The sequence below is a fragment of the Stegodyphus dumicola genome, chromosome X2, assembly GCF_044657685.1.
Source record: "Stegodyphus dumicola isolate Sdum_Otavi_A_Nest chromosome X2, ASM4465768v1".
Taxonomy (NCBI): Eukaryota; Metazoa; Arthropoda; class Arachnida; order Araneae; family Eresidae; genus Stegodyphus; species Stegodyphus dumicola.
Window position 1 is genome coordinate 116067193 of NC_140781.1, and position 19037 is coordinate 116086229.

General features: G+C 32.4%; 1 protein-coding gene across 2 annotated transcripts in view; it reads left to right on the plus strand.

The window, feature by feature from the left end:
• The window catches only part of LOC118197358 (regulating synaptic membrane exocytosis protein 2-like), a 376040-nt gene that overhangs the window by 340076 nt on the left and 16927 nt on the right, over positions 1-19037 (plus strand). For both annotated transcript variants that reach the window (XM_085808856.1, XM_085808855.1), the window contains exons 14-18: positions 1180-1378; positions 2788-2942; positions 4329-4638; positions 7223-7479; positions 16526-16682. In XM_085808856.1, coding sequence (XP_085664982.1) covers positions 1180-1378; positions 2788-2942; positions 4329-4638; positions 7223-7479; positions 16526-16682 — 1078 coding nt within the window. The remainder of the gene's footprint in view (positions 1-1179; positions 1379-2787; positions 2943-4328; positions 4639-7222; positions 7480-16525; positions 16683-19037) is intronic.

Below are 19037 nucleotides of genomic sequence, written 5' to 3' on the forward strand. Positions count from 1 at the left end.
CTAATTCTGAGCTGATGAACGATATTTTAAGTTCAACTTATTGATCCCCCCCAGAAAGAATTTATGAAATTCCGAACTATCACTCAGTAAGAGAAATTATCTAAATAATAAAATTTCGAGTTCTAATACTCACTTGTACTTCCTCCCCGCGCCTTTTTCTTATTTGTATTTTTCAGAGCTTTAATATATGTACAGGCATTTTCTAGATTCGTTACTCTCAAATTAGTACGAACACTCACTTTTACAAAAATTTTCAGTTGCTTATTATGTATTAATGATTATTTATTAAGTTAATCTTTAAATTTCCACATTAATGTGTTTATGACTTATTGGTTTTTCACTCTCCGCACATCATATTATTAGCTTCCGAGTTTATAAATTTTTATACGTGTCATAATAGATGATTATCTAAATAATTACACAGTATGGTAGTCTATTTACGTAAAACCATTCCTAATAACGTAAATGATATTAGTTTCATCCTTCCTCTTAGTTTAATAATTAAATATATTCGCTAGGTTCAACTCTCAAATTACTTCGTCAGCGTATAATATTTAATTTTTTATAAGATTCTAAAACATGTGATTCTCGAAAACTTAAAAAATTCTTGCTAGAGTTTTTTTTCTATACGTAAGTCAAAATTGGGAGTTTTTAAAATTTTGTGTTAAAAATATGAACGTTATTCCCGAAATGAAAAACATTGCTGCATTCTTTGCTTGTCACGAATGGTATTTTGCGCGATAGTTCTTTCAACATCTGAGCTGGTAAAATTTATAAAAGATCTTTCACTGGTGAATTAATATTTCCTTGAAGCTCTACACATTCTTCAGTAACTATCAGTTTTCCTTAATGATACTAATTGTAGTCTTCAGTACCCATCAGTTTTTATGTATTTAACGTACTGTTTTTTCAGTTAATAGCTTTAGCATCTTTGGCATTATTTTACATTCGTAAAATAAGTTTTCCCTACTGTAAAAAATATTCGCAGCGCCTAATATTAACTTTGAAATCAATGGCAACGCAGTAATAAATATAGCTGATTTTAAATTGTTTAACACATTAACTGCAATTTTTAAGGCTTATCAGTATACCATTTTGTTGTTGTTGTTACATTCAATCTATGAAATGTCCATTAGTATTTATGGTATCAAACATATTAACAGATGTATTTTTTCACAGTTCATCCAAGAGATCTATACTCTTACGAGAGAATGGAAAGAAGAGAACCCCTTCCAGGATTAGAATTTTCTTCCAGAATGCCCAACCGGGTGAGATCGAGGTCAGTGATGCCAAAGGAAGGATCAATGACTCGATCTCGATCCCCTGCCAGGAGGTTGATTGAGGGCGGTGTTAGGTCAGGATCTCCACCTGACCAAAAGTAAGAATACAACTTTAATTTCTGAACTAATTAAAGATGATTAATTAGTGTTATCAGATGACAAACTAGAACCAGTACCTGTGATCCGCGTTTCTGTGAAAACAATAGCGCAATAATTTTAAGTGCAAACAGTAATGCCAACTAATTTTAAACTCATTTGGACTATTCTTTTGTGTCCTTTGATTTAATATTTTGCTAAAGTTTCGACGCGGCCGCATATGTTATCTTTACCCGAAACTCAGAACATTTCTTAAGGACGTTTTGAGAAGCATTCAGTGTGACGTTTATGTTCCACTAAATTAATGAAAACATTGGTTATAACAAAGAGCAGCATGGGATAACTTCCTACAAAATGAACAACATTCAGAATATGAGTTAGTCTATCCCATCTATAACTTGAAGGCTTGTTTTGGGATTCTTTGGAAAGATTCAGCCTCCTATAAGAACATTTTCTGAGTTAAGAGTAATCTTCACGGCGGAGTAAAATTTTTACATCGTGCTGCTTATAACAACCTTGTTATTTAAAAATTTCTGTTACAACGTAAAAATCTGTAACAAATTACCTGACGATATCCAAAATGCCTTACTACTGTATGCAATATTTACTGTAGCATTTGGAAAATACTGATTATATTCGTAAATTATTAATGTAATTGGAAGACAATAGTATGTGCTGATAAAGTCCAGAAAAATCTAGTATTGCGGCAGAATCAGATTAAAATTCAAATACAAATTTTTCTTAAACTTTTTCTAACTGATTTCCGAATGAATTATTTTCACCATATTCAAAGGGTCTGTATGCACCCTGCATCTTACCTATGAGTTAAAAATTTTTGAATGAATAAATGTGATGATTTGTTGTCATACTGTGAGATTTTTAAGGATATGATATGGAATTTCAATAACCGTGTTTTTTTAATTATAAGCGTAGTATGCGATATTATTGGTAAATATACCTTTCAATAGCTAATATTTTAGAAGAAAAAAAATTACCTTTGCATGTGTGTGTGCATACACACATATATATATTGAAAATACCCATCCTTTCTGAAAGCATAAACAAACTTAAACTGAAGAAACAGTGCGAATTTTGTAGCAAATAATACCCTAATAATGCTTTTAAAATAAATACTATGTGTTTTAAGAGTTTGCAGAGAAGCTTAGAATTGCAATCCGAATGAAAAGGTATGAGATTTGAAAATATGTATAAGGCTAAAAGCAGTGGCTTTTACGATTGTAGTTTGCTTGATATGTTTTCTCCTATAATCATATAATATTCTTTTGGTCTTCATATGAATTTGTAACAAATATCCCTAAATGTTAGTTTGTAGTCTGAAAACAGGCAGAGGCTTAATGTACATTTCTAAAAAATTCATATATTTATTAAATGTATTGTTTTCTCTTAACAGCGAGGCGCCAGCGCGACAACCTTCTGGTACCCCCTCATCTAAGAAAAGAAAGCTTCCGCAGATTCCTCCAGAAAGGATCACTAGAGACCAGATGACGCTCGATTTAGAAGAACGTGCCAGACAGTATAAGCTTCGAATGCAGAGGAGACCTGATGGTATGCATCTTATGAGAATTTTTTATTTTAACATTAGAATTATCAAAGCAGGTCATCCGTGGCCCAAAGCGTGTTTTGTTTCTCGTATCGCCTTTGCTTTTAAAACGTAAGTTTTGTAAATTTTTTACCGTTCTTAAATATTCAAAATCCTTCCTCAAACAGAAGTTCTGTAAAATTGAATAAATTATCTTATTTTTCATGAAACGTTTCACTAGAATTACTTTGGCATATCATTGATCATCCAAGGTTGATAAGCATCTGATGCATCTGATAATTTAGTGTGGCTAATGATGCAAGAACAACAAAGCAAAATTTATTAACGACAAATATAACAAGAATTAAAATAATTAAGGATTCATTATTATGCTATCTCGGTCTTCCACATCTTACACAGTTACCATCTTTTCTGCCACTGATCATAGGAGCACAGACAACGCCCTCTAGCCGAATGGTGCTGGAATTTTAAATTTAATAAGGCCCATTGTCTTCTTTTTCTTTATTTATTTTAATGACTCGGTGCAAACAATTTTAGTCATAATACGAGTATTACGACGCAAACAGCGATAAACGCGAATCCGCGTAAAGCTCTTTTGTCAACGAACTTATCTCAAATCCTTTATCTGCGTATATTTTAATCTAGAAATATCCAGAGATTGATCTGAAACGAGGTCGATATCTAGGTTAAAAGCTTCAGTTCTTTTCCTAATTAAAGACGAGATGGAATGTTCACCAATTCGTGTCAAACAAATTTCCTGTGATATATTATACTTTGTTCAAGAGTTAATGTTGAAGAAAGAGAGAACACTTCTTAATTTATTTCAGGAAATAACGGCTAATATCTAGAAAAATTTATTTTTCTCGTTCTACCAGGTAGGAAAAATACGTATGAATAAAATTTAAGCTCAGCAGTGTGTAGCTGAAATTATTTAGCATTATATTGGAACTGGAGCATTTTGGGGAGTCAATAATTTGTAAATAATGTACAATCAACACTTCGCTGCATCTTCATGGAAAAATAAAATTTAGGCTCAGCAGTGTGTAACTGAAATTATTTAGCATTATATTGGAACTGGAGTATTTCGGGGTGTCAAAAATTTGTAAACAATGTACAATCAACGCTCCGCTGCATCTTCATGGAAAAATATCATCGAAAAAATATATTTTCTCATTTGATAAAAGCGGAAAGAAACAACAACTATAGATTAACCAAAGAAAAAAGGCTATCGCATTTATTTTTAATAGCATTTAATACCACTGCCTGGATTTATTTTACAAATGTAAATAGCAGCATATAAAACTGGAATCAAAACGCTATCTTTTAAAGTATTTTTGGACTTTTAATGTTTGAATAACAAAAGTCTAGAAAACTACATATTATATTTTCAGGCGTGTCGACAATGATAGTGTCTGACAGCGAAGTGTCTCCTCGCCACAGTATGGACAAACAGTTCAATGTCCATCCCCATCCTCCTCCCAGGAGTTCTCGAATGCCTCCTCATCAACAAGGGGGTCCCTCCAACAGCAGACCAAGAGGCTCTGCTACCTCTGCTGGTACAACGGAAGGCATGGAGAAGGACGTAAATGCAGTCCCTGCTCTTGAGAGTGATGGATCTGAAACCAGTTCAGTTTCTAAATACAGCGTCACCAGTGCCTTTTCTTCTCAGTCAGAGCATCCTAGGGGCAGCAGGACATTGAAGTATGAGGCATTTTTTATAGCTTTAAGCATATTCTAAAATTGTTTTTCGTGCTTCTGAATCTTCTTTTATAATGCAAACTGCTATTCCATGTACGATACTCAGAAAGTTATAAAAAATATCCTTCTAGTTTAAATTACCTTGTTAGGTGTACTCTTATTTAACAGCCGGTTTAGTGAGACTACATGTCAAGACGCGAGTTATTGCTTAATAACTATATGAAATACAACTCAGACTTGAATAATAACGAAATTAAATCTTTATTACCACAGCTTTTAAGTTACTCCTCACAGGTCAAATCTACAACTTACAAACAATTCAGCTTAATGTTCAACAATTCAAACATACTTGACTTAAGCACCTGGTATTAACTAACAAGTACTAACTATAAATTCAGAAATTTTCACTTGCCACGTGAAATACCTGTCCGTGTCTTCAGTCAAAAGATACTCAGACCGGCAGCGAAAAGGAGGAGTAGCATAAACATAACAGTAATTATCTTCAATGTGAATTAATGCAAGCAATTATCACTTATGTATACTGATTATATCTGTCCCTTACCTTTTGGCTGTGTTAACTAATTAACACTCTTCTTTTAAACTGCACTTTGTGCATTTCAAATCAGAAACAGCAGGACATAGACTAAAAACGTTTAAGAACTGGCTAGAAGTTTATGGCTAATATCATAGGATAACTTTTACGTTTCAAGAATTCTCTGAAATCTTTTTTGTCATTTTCAAATTTTATATTTGTTACCTAAGTAAGGGAAAGTGAAGTTTAATCTGTGATCAGTTTCTGATTAAAACTTAATCTTCATTGTATTGTTAGGAGATAGCTAAAATATATAGTTGCATAATATTTCTATTCGAAGACATTTTAATACATTAACTTTTGCGGCGCTAAATTAAATTCGCAAAAAAAACCTGTAGTCAGTCCATTTGAAAACTATTGTAATATTTCCATTTCTCCATCCATATATCTTGCGTATCAATTGCTGGAAATTAACTATTAAATTATAATCCGTTTCCTAGGTCACACATCATTAATTAATTACATACTTAAAGATTGGTTGTGTGGTTTCTAAAAAAGGCATTTTTTTATTTTTTATTATTATTTTTTTTACTTTAAAATTATTTTTTCATTGCAAGTTTTTAAAATACTCTCATTTCACGAAAAGTATTTGGCTTCTTACCAAGCAATTTTGATTATTTTAGAGAGCATTTTTTATCTTCAAAAGCATTTATTTTAAAAAGAAAGGAAGTAAAAAAAAAATAAACAAAAGAAAAAAGAAAAAATGTAAAGCTCTGCGGGAAATCAAAGGTAGAATTCTTTTCACTGAAACATGTTTAATATTTTTTAAGATATCACTTCTAGAAAAAGGTATATTGATGAAACTGCAAGCTGCAACTATGTTTAGAATGTTCGTTTTTCAAGAATAATCATGTCTATATATAAAGTTAAGCGTAACTCTTGAGATGCATTTTTAAAGTCGTTTTCATCATATGAACAATTTTAGTTTCCCTGAAAAGAAAGTTAATACGCTTCTAAAATCAGTTATTGTATTAATTTTTCTTTCTCCCATAACAATACTGTCACAGTTTAGTATATATCTGAGCTCTCACTTTTGTATGCTTAACAGTAGCAACGTAACTATAATATTTGTGAAGAAAAAAGAATTTTTGCATTACTGATATTCTTTTAGGTATTTGTCTTGCGTAGAAACTACGTTTTTATGATATTCATCTAAAACTAATATTGATTACTTTCAAAAATTTTATTTAAATTTTATTAGTAATACTGATTACTTTCAAAATAGTTTATTGTGTATGATTTGCCTTTTGATTATCTTTCTGTCAGGTCTGCATCCAAAAAATACATCTGTGTATAATTTTGAATTAATTTATATTTTCGTGGAGAGACAATCGGAATGGGAATTTTATTTTCAGTATCATTTCTTAAACGATCTTATTTCATTCACTGAGGAAAGTTTCTTACTTAAACAACGACATTACTTTTCTTGTTGATAAGTTATCCTCTGTAATTTTTGCTTATTTATTTATTTAAAACAAAGCTCATTGAACTGAGAATATAACTGATTTCGGAAAGTATTTTTTTCTTTACTTTCTTTCCCAATAACAGTTAAAATGTACATATGGCCGTTTTATGAATGATTTGAAAACTATCATCAATAAAATCATATTTATATAAAAAGAAAAATCGGAGTAGCAATGACGAAATTTTCATGGAAAACTGTCAATTCTGCAAGTATATGACTGCTTTTAGTAAACTGTTTATACAAATCAACTGCAATTTTATTTATTTACTCAGAGAAGAGGGATAAACCTCATTAGTTATAAATGAATTTAAAAAATTAATCTTTTCTAGAAATATTTGTATAGCTTTCCCAATGGTCCTAATTGTAAAAAAGTTATGATTGCACAAGCATTTTATCAGGTGACACTTAGTAATTATTCCTACTAAAATCGCATATTTATTTATAGGAAAATCTTTGCAGTGATACTAATCAATCAGAAGACTTAACTTCCTTACTACTATCATTTCTAATATGCATACATTTCTTTGCAGAGAATTCACATCCCCCACACCAGGATATGGCCCTGTCCATCCCCCTAGGCCATCCCGTGGGTCTTTAAACAGAAGTAGCAGCGATGGTGCTGCCAATGAAAAAGCAAACGGAAGCCTTTCTGATACAGCTATAAGTAGTTCAGGCGAGAAAGGTGCCAAACAAGGTCAACAAAGAATAATCATAGGCGGAAAAATTCCGAAATTCGGAGGTCTCTCCGCTAAAAGAAGTAACAGTACATCTCAGCTTAGTGTTAGTGGTAAGTATCCTCTAATTTACCTAGATATGAGAAGTCTTTTATTTACAGCTTTATATAATAAGAATATCAATTTCCACTGCATTGTCAGCAACCATTTTTACTCGAAACAAAGATAGCACTTTAATATTAAAAGACAAAGATAAGACTTCTTTAAAAGTTTTGACTTAACACTTTACTTAAAATAGTCATAAAAGCAGAATCACCCAGATTTCTAAAAGCGTCAGTTTATTTTTAAATTGCGATTTTCTGAATGTCTTAATTGGAATATCGTATGCAAAATTTGTTCCTTCATATTGCTCTTTTTTAAGTTAAATTTACACTATCTCATGTGATCTTTATATGAATGTAAAGTATAAAATGCTGGAATGGATTAGTTATCGAGCTATGAAAAAGAAAATGTGGGGAGGGGAGACAATGAACTCTTTGCTCTAGAAAATGTTGTAATTTATATGAACAGAGTAAGAAGGTTAGCTCGGGGCTAAGTACCATTGGGAAGTAGAGTCCATGGTGGACAGATTTTGTAACCATAACCGCATATGAAAAGAACACCTTGATTCCTTACATTCCATTTGAAAATGACTACAGAGAAGCCTGAATACACCCAATCGACCAGCCTTACTTCAGTGATAAACCAGGTTTATTTTGCGGTCCGGCTGTTAAGTTTCAAAATGTTTTGCGTTATTTCATCCTTCTCTACAGGTGGCGCTGTTCCCGCTCCAAATTTTTTTCTGCGCATGTATTTTTAATTTTGTTTTTGGGGCAACAGATGTAAAAAACCAAACGACGCAAGAATTCAACATTCAAAAACTTCTACTAGTGCTCATAAAAGTCCAAGTGTTATTTATTTTGCGTCCTTATTTATTTGTGTCAAAGCCAAGTGTTTCAAGGTAGCTATAAATCTATGATTCAGTGGATCTTCAAGGTAAGCCTTTTAATAATTATTAATTGTTTTACTTACCGCCAAACATGGAGCCACCAGTAAGGATTACTGGTAACCGAAAACCGAAAGTCCAAGCCTAGTATTCTATTAGAGTTACTTGGTTTATAAATAAACCAAAATACGTATTTTTATGTTATAAATGAAAACCTATTTAAGGAAATTTTATTTGTATTCAGATTGTTTTCATGTAAAATTTATTCTCAGATTCTAGTTTCTATTATACACTTTAAATATATTTTTGAAGTTTGCACGACATCTGCACGGAATTAATTTTATTCTTTAGAGTAAACAAGATATCAAAAAAGAAATCATCAATTCCGTTAAAAATCGAACTCAAATCAAGTAAATTGGAAGATTTTCTGGAATGTTTGACGATATTTTAGCATCAGAAAATTTAGGGAAAATTGTTGCATTAAAATCAAATCTACAAAGATGTCGTGACAAGCTTGAAAGATATTCCTATGGATGTTCTATTTTTGATTTCTAGTCTCAGGGTTTGGCAGATGACTCATTAGCGAGAACAGAAATATATCTAATTTTGATTAACAAAAACTCCCACCTCACTGATGGTGAAACGTTAAAATCTGCCACATCCTATGTGAATGTAAAGCTTCCAAAGTATGATCTTTCAGCGCTTTCAGGCCAGTTTGAGTCCTGGTTGAGTTTTATATCTATATTTTCTTATATTCGGTTGATTCTAATGAATATCTCACAGATATTCAGAAATTGCGATATCTTCAAACTGCAATTTCATCTGATGATGCGAGACTTATTAGAGGATTTGCAAATAACCTCTTAGAATTATAAACATGTGTGAGGCGCTTTAATCAATAGATACGGTAATCAAAGAGAATTAGGATTTTTCTCAGTGTAGAAATTTATTTAATCTAAAATTTATAAAAGCATCATCTGATTCCATTAGAATGATGATAGATACCTGCAGTGAAGTAATTTAGAATTTTAAAACACTTGGTCTAGAATGTAAGCACTTAGTCGACTGATACATGAGTTACAAAATAAGCTAGAAGATACACTTAAAATCAAATGGGAATTAAAGCTAGAGGATAAGAATTTTTATCTTTAAAAACTTTTCTTTCGTTTTCAGAAAAACAAGCTAGAAGTCTTCAGAGTGTAAAAGAAAATTATAATAATCAAGATAGATCAGCAAACTCTATTAGCAAATCTTTCGCTCTTAAAACAAGTGTAAAATTCAAGCAGGATTATTGCGTATTTTTGCAATCATCACACCATTTACATAAATGTGAGAAATTTCTTAAAATGAATACTGATGAAGAGAACTTCGCAAAGCAAACCTGTGTTTTAAATGTCTGAGACAAATTCATAGTGTTTCCTCATGCCCATTTACTACTTGTTGCAGGGCATGTTGTAAACAAAAACATCCCACAATTCTTCACGCATTTCGAACTGATAAAAAACATTCAGCTGAATATCATTAACAGTCTACCCTATCCCCAAACCAAACTTTATGTCAGACTTTAGCTAGCACCTCGGAAGAGTAGCAGTTTTGCTTCACAGGGAATGCAAAGAATTCTAATTTAATTTTCCTTGCAACTGCTGTTATAAGAGTACAAAACAGTCAAGCTCAGTTTCTTTAATGCCCAGCTTTAATTGATAATGGTTCTCAAACATCTTTAATCACTGAATTGTGTTGTAATCTACTAAATCTTTCATTTCAAAATTCTAAACACACTATTCTAGGACTTAATGACAGAGTTGTCACACGTGCTACGAAAGAAGTTAATTTAAGCTTTACTCCTCATTTTAATAAAGATAACTTCTTTGCTAATATTGTAGCTATCAAACAGCTGACGTCAAACTTACCAGATTTTGACATTACAGAATTTCGTTGGCCACATCTAAAAGGACTGCAATTGGCGAACCCTTCTTTTCACATAAAGAAATAAATTGTCATTATTCTGGGTGCAGTTATATTTAGATTTAATTCAAACTGGAAAGATAGTGGGAAATCAAAACCAACCGTCAGCTCTAAATTCAAAATTGGGTTGGCTCCTCTCAGGAAGGGTATCCGTTTGAAATCGAATTCAGAATTCTTTAATCAATTGTCATCCTTTAGTAGACATTTAATAAATAAATTCTAGAAAATTTAATAAATAAATTCTAGAAAGTCGAGTCATTTCCAGATATGAGTATATTGAATGAAGAAGAGCAGGATGTCTAAGCATCCTGTATTTAAATCACACTAGTCGAAATTCTGATAGTAAATTTGTTGTCGATATCCCATTTAAGAATAAAGCTGTCTTAGGTGATTCATGAAACCAAACGAAGAGACTATTCTTTTCCTTGGCAAGAAACCTTCAAGAGAATCCAGAACTTAAAACTCAATATATAAACTTCATGTGAGTATATCAAACTATGAATCATATGCAGATTGTTCCAAATGTCGATTTTTAAAAATCATTTTCAGAGTTTTTTTTTTTTTTTTTTTTTTTTTTTTTTTTTTTTTTTTACAGATAAAAGTAAAATTACGGATTTTGTTTGACAGTTTTACAAAGTCTGAGTCAAGAGTTTCTTTAAATAATATTCTCCATACTGGTCCAAAACTTCAAAATGAATTTTTCAGTAGTCTTTTTAAATTTAGAACTCACTGAATCGCACTCACTGGAAAGCTTAAAGAAGCAACTAAATCTATTGTTAAGTTCATTCGAAAATCATAATTCAAGCTTGAGAACGACTATTTAAAAACGAGACTTCCCTTGCCTCAAGACAGCAAACTGATTCCAATGAATATTTATTATTATTAAGGTAGGAGATTATTAGACGGGATTATTAGAGTAGGAGCACGATTAACAAACTCAGATTAAAATCAAAAATATCAAATTCTTGTAGCAAAAAAGCATCATTTCACCACATTATTGGTACAATATTATCATAAAATTCATTTACATAGTGGCCCTCAACTTACTTTATGCTGTAGCCGTCAAAACTATTGGATACCTTCTGGAAGAGGGGCAGTGAATTCTATCTAAATGATTTTTTTTTATTTCGATTCAAGCCGCAACCAGATAGTACCATCATAGCAGGCTTGCCTTCTAGTAGATTTAGCGTCGACAGTGCACTTTTAACGTTGGACTTGACTCTTATGGACCATTTATGACAAAACCTTATCTGACACGCAGCAGCGTAAAAATTAAAATTAGACATTGCTCTTTTTATTTGTTTCGTCATTAAAGCAATTCACCCCGAGGTTGCTTCATATTTATCAACAGATGCCTTTCGAGAGGCTTTAAGATGGTTTATAGCCAGACACGAAAAGCCAGTAAATTTGTATTACGATAACTCAAAGAATTTTTGAGGAACAGGAAACTAAATAAATAAGCAATCAGTGTTTCGCATTTCTCCTAAAATTCAAAATTTTGCAACTTAGGAATTGTATGGTATTTTATCTCACCTTTCGCCGTAGGATTGTGGGAGGCTGGAATCAAGGATGCAAAGCAATATTTATTCATAGTTTGCATATCGGCTGTCTTAACTTCTGCGTAACTTATCACTCTCGTAACACAGATTGAAACAGTCCAGGCCACAGACTCCTCTTTTTCAGATTCTGAAGACATAGAATCTATTACTCCAGGATATTTTTAATAGATGCTCCTATGATGTTATTTAAGAAAACTACAGCAAAATTGTTTTGCTTAAAGTGAAGGTGGCATCTGATTCAGCAACTTCGTAATCAATTCTGATCAAGATGGCCGAAAGAATATCTGAATCAACTGTAACTATGAGAAAGTGGACTTTGCGTGCGAAGATTATTCAAGTAAATGACTTGGTGTATCACAACGAGGATTCGCTTCCTCCTTTGAATTGGAATCTTGGATGAATCACAGAAGTTTTTCTTGGAAAAAACAGAGTCGTTCGGGTTGTTAAAGTAAAACCTTTGAGAGGACGTTATCGGCGTCTAGTTTTTAAATGCTGTCCTCTTCCTAACTATTAATCTTTAACTAGAGAGTTCAGCAGAGCGGAGGAACAGGAAAGGAACCTATAGGTGGCGTTGTCATAGCGCCAATGTTTTTCTGTGTATGTATTTTTATTGTTGTTTTTGTGGCAATAGATGCAAAAACCCACACGACGAAAAATTTCAGCTTTGCATGAAAATGTCCATGTGTAAAAAATTCTACAAGTGCATATGAAAGTGAAAAAATTCTACAAGCGCATATGAAAGTGTAAAAAGTCCAAATCTTATTTATTTTGCGTCCTTATTTATTTGTGCAAAAATCAAGTTTTCCCAGGTAGCTATAAATCTATAATTCAATCTAAATTCAAGCCAAGCCTTTTAATAATTGTTAATTGTTGAACTTACCACCAAACACCGGCAGTAGAGGGAAATAAGATGAGCTTGAAACTAAGATACTATAACGGAATATACAGTTCCTTGCTCGAACTCGAAATTGGGACGCATTAGTTTTAACTAAGAATGGAAAAGCACACGAGGGCTATCTGTCCAAGTCAGTGGCATTCGAACGTTATGGCAATGCGATCCATAAAATGCTAACAACCCGAAAAACCAATTTTGCAACCCCAATCAGAGCTTCGACCTTCAGTTATATATATCATCAATTCAGATTTTTTAGTACTTTTATCTACCTTGCGACTCCACTAAAGAGTCGCGACTCATAGTTAGAATACCACTGGTCTAAGGGAAGGAATGCTTTCTTGGAGAACTTAGTAAAATAAATTGCCTCTTAAATTTACTCGAGAAAACAGACAAAACAACCATGCAGTGAGTCCATTCCCTGGGATCCGAACCAGCAGCCTTATTTACTTGGCCACCAGTGAGCCAGCTTTTGAATTCATGTATTCTCCATTACACCACAAAAGCAGATATAAGAAATGTCTTAAATTCTTACATCTGTATAATGCAATTGTTATTTGTAACCTAACATTTAGGAAAGTGAGTAACATTTAACCTCAATGCAGAATAATGCACTTTCATCAGAAAAGTAGCAGAGAAGAGCCTTAATTGTTTGGACTAACTGGCATCACAACACTTTCAGATAATCAGGATAGTTCGGCTAACTTTTTTATGTCAATTAATTACCTATTTACGGTCGGAATTTTATTTTATTTCAGCAAAGTTATAGAATCTTAAAAAATAAAACATTTTTTAATTCCCCAAAACGATATACAATTCACACACGTTTTTCGACAAAATTATTTTCTGTTTGCGTAGCTAATTTATTTTCAGATTAAAATGACACAATAAAATTCCTTTTTTATTTACATAGACCCTAAAACTAAACCCATGTTTTTGTTTTTATTTTTTTATATACCAAAAACTCACAATTTATTCTTCTTTAACTAAAATTAAGTTATGACGCTTTATTGACTTTAAATAATAATTTGTAACTAGGGTAAACTGATGTAAAATGATAACAAAATTAACTTTTGTGTTATAGTTAGTTAAGAAAAAATTAAAAAGGTGTATACAGATTAATAAGTCATATTTTACTTGGTTAGAGAGAATAACAATTAAGCCGCCATAACAAGAGTTTCAGTTAACAGTAGGTAATTTGATTACCTGATTTTTCTCAGGTAGTTTGACTACCGAGTTGTGTATATGAGGAGAACAACATCTCCACATATACATACATACCTGTTTTCGCTTAAAATACATCAGAGAATTACACAAACTCGGAATCACTCAGAGTTTCGGGGTTGAATATATTAAACTTTATTTATATTATATTACAATACATTATATTACATTATAAAAGTTCTCCCTTCTGTCAACATGTTTTCGTAATGTATCGGTAGCACACTCAGCGCGTATTCGAGGGGTCCAGGTTTGAGTCCCGGCGAGGGCATTGCACATTTTTCACATCTTCTGCTTAAAAATAACTCTGCAAGTGGTGCCCGAACTCAGTATACCTTCCGACGTTTTCAACAGATCGATGTAGTCTTAATTATTTCATGAAAAAGGGTCTGGGTGCAAAAACTGATATAATATATAAAAAAAATTATCTGCTTCTTTATTTGTTGCAAGGGTTTATAGGTTTTATTTTCTGTTGCAGCATAGGCAAGATTTGTGGAAAGAATAGCATAATGAATAGAGAAAACAAATTTCATTAGATAACCTTGAATCTCTTTTGGATATTCTTAAAAATTTTCAAGAATCTGAATATTCAAAATTTGAGCTCTGTCTGAAAAACAAAGCTTCATTGATTTATTTGGTTAATATTGTACTGAAAGTGAATGAATACGTTAAAATACGTCACCATTTGGTTATAAGCTTTCCTTTAAGAATGGGGACTTTTTAACGAGGAAAGCCGCAAATATGGTCTAGTTTCAAACACTCTCTCTTATGCTTTTTTGTCCGTTCAACCTAAATACGGAGTAGCTTCTTACAGAAATTCCCCACGGAAGCATCATTCCTAAACAGTTATCTCCATTATTAGCAAATGTCTATATTCTTTGTCTCGTTTAAATGTACAATTAACTTCTTTCCTAGACTCAAATCTCAATAGTATTAGCTTCTTATTGCAAAGTTATAGTCTCCGACAGCTAGTAAAATTATCTCAAACTTAAGAGCTCAGTAAAGCAAGAAGAAAGTATAATTAGTTGGTTGGTTGACTGATTTAATCAAAGCCAAAATACGAAAGGGTTATCTGCCAAAAGACTTGCCTTCTTAAAAAACATATTAAAGAAAACTGGCTCTGAAAGCTTCATGAGAAAAACTACGGTAGCTACGTGAAGACAGCCTGTGCGCCGTAAGTAGAACACGAGATGAATTACCAGTGCTCAGGAACATTAGCCACTCAGCCATTAGTGGAGTCTACTGCGAAAAAATGAAATCTCAACTAAACTTCATACGCTACCTGTATTTAAAAGTAATCAAAACTGTTGTTAGATGCAAACTACAAATGTTGCAGAGAATTACAAATTTTAAAAAAATAACTACTTAAAACACAAGGGATTATTTCATTCCCTAAAGTTAAATTTGAATTAATAAATTTCAAAATTAGGTAAAAAAAAGCAACTTTTGTTTAACGTAGATATTTTTTTATTTTTACAAAATTGATTTTTAAAAGATGGGCATGAATATTTTTTTAATTTAAGCATTTTTCGTAACTGTACGTATATGTATATAACCACTGGCTGCAAAAATAACGACCGTGTAATGACTTTTATGGACACTCTGAATAATGATTAAAGTTACTTCCTTGAACTATTCATTAGACCCAAACAAAGAATGCGAGTTAAAAGTCTATAGCGAAACAAAACGATTTAAATGCGTAATATTTTCAACCCATTTAAGGGAAAATTGTGATATTGAATATCAAATCAATAAACTAAATCAGAATTATAATTAATATCTCAAGAGGGAAGACATCGAATAGCATATACAAAGAAATCGTATTCAAATCTGAAGCAGTAAATCATTCATGCGGTTTGGTAAGCTGCTGATGCTGAAAACTCTAACACTCTGCTCATCATGAGATCTTTAACTCAACTTTCAAGCTCACCAGAGTAACAAATACAGCAGTTTCAAAATGATATAAGTACCCTTTAATAAATTTATTTTTTATTTTATTTTTAGTTACATAATTAATTTGTAATGTTCTTAAACAGCTACATCATACTAGATTTTCTTAACATGAAAAATCAGCTGTGTCTTCTCCGGGATTCGAACCGCAGAACTTCCAAGTGCTAGCTGAACATGGTTGTCACGTACAATACTGAAGCATGCCTGGGGGAAAGCGTGAATTGTAATTCATAAAAAGTTTTTAAAACATATTAGTTTGGCTATAAAATAATGATTTACGCAACGTATGAAAAGAAGTTTGCTAATACTTTTGCTTCTTTACTATTGTGTTTACTTATAGAACAAAACATTGAATTAATTTTCTCAAAATGTTATTCATTTTCGGGAAGTTTCGTGATTTCTCTAAAATTTCTAAACTTTTTCATAATTTTAAAATTAAAAATTTTACTTTTTATCGAAAAAGACCTCTCGAGAAGATTTAACTTATTCAAGAATATAAAAACTCTCCTCTCAAATTAAAATTCTGTTTACTATGTTTTCTTCTCCCAAATGTTTGTGCTTTTCTTAATACCTTTCGTTTCAAACAGGGCACAAAAAGCGCATGGGATTCCGTAGAAAGAAATCTTCTACTATAAACGTCCATCGAAGCGAAGAAGTAGCTCCGCTTGAGTGTCGTCATCTAGTGAAACAAGCCAGTAGTGTCTCCTCAGATGGCGAAGGAAGCCTTAGTGGAGATAGTTCAGTGTAAGTAATCCTTTAAATTTTTTCACAAAGCGCAAGCTATCTATAACTGAATTAGACTGTTGAAATCTCAGTGTGTGTTGAGCGTGGTAATAATTTCTTAGGAATACAATGTGGCACATTCGACACAAGCCTTTCCAGCTGGAGTGATATGTAATTAATCATGTTGTTTATACTCTTTATTATTAACTAAACTGAAAGAATTAAAGGCCTATGCCCACCTTAGTTAAGTTTTTCGAAAGCACAAAAGAGATTCTATTATGAATAATTTTACAAGCATTTCTAATTTTGATACCATTAGTTAAAGGTGTTTTTAATAATATAATATGACATTTAACTAGACTTCGATTCATCCTGATTCATTGTTGGTTTGCATGCTACGTCTACTGAATAAACATCTCTCAAACATTCCTTTCGGTACCATATGATTATAGTTCATAAAGAAGATACACTTCCTGTGATTTCTTCCTTAATATAGGTGATGCTTATTAATTTTGTTCGTGACAAGCTTTACTGAAACTAAGTGAAAGTTAATTTACATACACTTCTCTTATACGTAAAAGGAAGTTGTAATCAACCAGTTGTACCTTATTTGAATGAAGATGTTAAGGTAAAAACTGATTTCTGATATATGCGAAAGTGCTTCTGAAAAAAATGATTTGAAAACTTTCTATGATATAGCCACTCTCACCTGAAGAAATAAGTGGCCAAAATAACAAATTTGGAGTTGTAGAAAAACTTTAATTTTAGGGTGATACAAAAATGTAATTTTGTTAAATAAAAATTTTCGATTTTTAGCATTTCTACGAATGAGAATTTGAAACCTAGGTGTCTACATATAAATGTTTCTCTAATGGAGATAGCATCCTTCATAAACTGCATTTAAGAATTCACACGCATAACTCTCTTAATCAGCATTTGCACATATCACCAAAACATTTTTCTGATTCATATTGATTTTTTTTTTCTACGGGATCCGTACAAAAATTCCAGTTGCGTATATTTTTACTATAAAATCAATATACAGTAAATTCCGTTGATAGTATATAGTAAAAATATACGTAATAATATAACTAAATAGTTCTAAAAGTCTACATTATTTATCTCATTAAGTGCTCAGACAAATTGTCTGTGATAGCTGTTGGTGCGATATTAGTCGAGTAATCTTTCTGAAGCATCCTGTAGACTTGGTACTGCCGTACGGTATCAGATAATGATGCTGTACGTTATTAATACTTCATAAATAACAGCTGAAATGTATAAGATTCAACAGAGACGTCCTACCCCAGGCAGCCTATTCATGAAAGATCATAGTGCAGGATACTAAATGTCAGCTCAAGTATAAGCCGTTTAAATCACCCAGGATTGGGAAAACGCATGTTTATTTACACGATTCAGAAGTTCTTACTACATAAGGCCGAAGATTTTGGGAAGAAATGCCGCCAGCAGCATGAAACAAAGTGTCCTAACATGCTCGTGTTATGAATATTCATGACATAGCTTTTTCGAAACTTAAACTCTTCGGAACTGAAACTTTTTTGACCTAAACCAAAACCTTCCTCTTGGCGATCTTCCAGACTGGATAAATTCGCACTGCATTTCAGTGCTGCGTGGATGACATTTCGCTGTGCTATCTTTCTATCGCAACAATATCAAAAATGTAAATGTTATGGAAAATGTACAAAATAAACAAATAATGTGCCAAGTTGTGTGTGGCCGCAACATGTTTGCTGAAAATAAAATGAATAGTTAATCTCGCTTGGGTGCTCGTTTCCAATTCATTGTGGATCGTCCTTTCAGCATTCTACGCCATAAAAATTCCTCCTCTTCAATATTCCCTCTACGTGCTCCGTCATCAGTATTCTGTGCGTTTCTACATCTTAATGTTCCTACATCAATACTTCTCTAAATTTTGCTTTCATTACACACACCCACACGCGGTATTTGCTATGCGTTTAAACCGACCCTCTTTGCAACATACCATATGTAAGATATAACAAAATATGACAGCTGCTGTAAAACAAATAATTGATGACCTCAAAATTAACATTTTAGATTTGGTGATCACCCCCTAAATTTATCTGTTCTCCAAAATTCCAGATTTCTCTATGTTACATAACGTTTTAATGCAGATACCTCTTCTCCAATCAAATTAATTGTAAACCAAAGCTTTCTCTAACTCGAACTGAAACTATCGACTCCCTTCCTTCTTCCTCTGAGTTGAAGCGTTCTCTTTCGCTCACGCTTACCTGCTGGCAAGACGCTGCTTTTTCATACTGGTGCTTATTTGCCTAAGATAACGTCGTACTTTAAAATGGAACTTATTGTATTCCACTGTAATTAAGAAATATCTTGTCT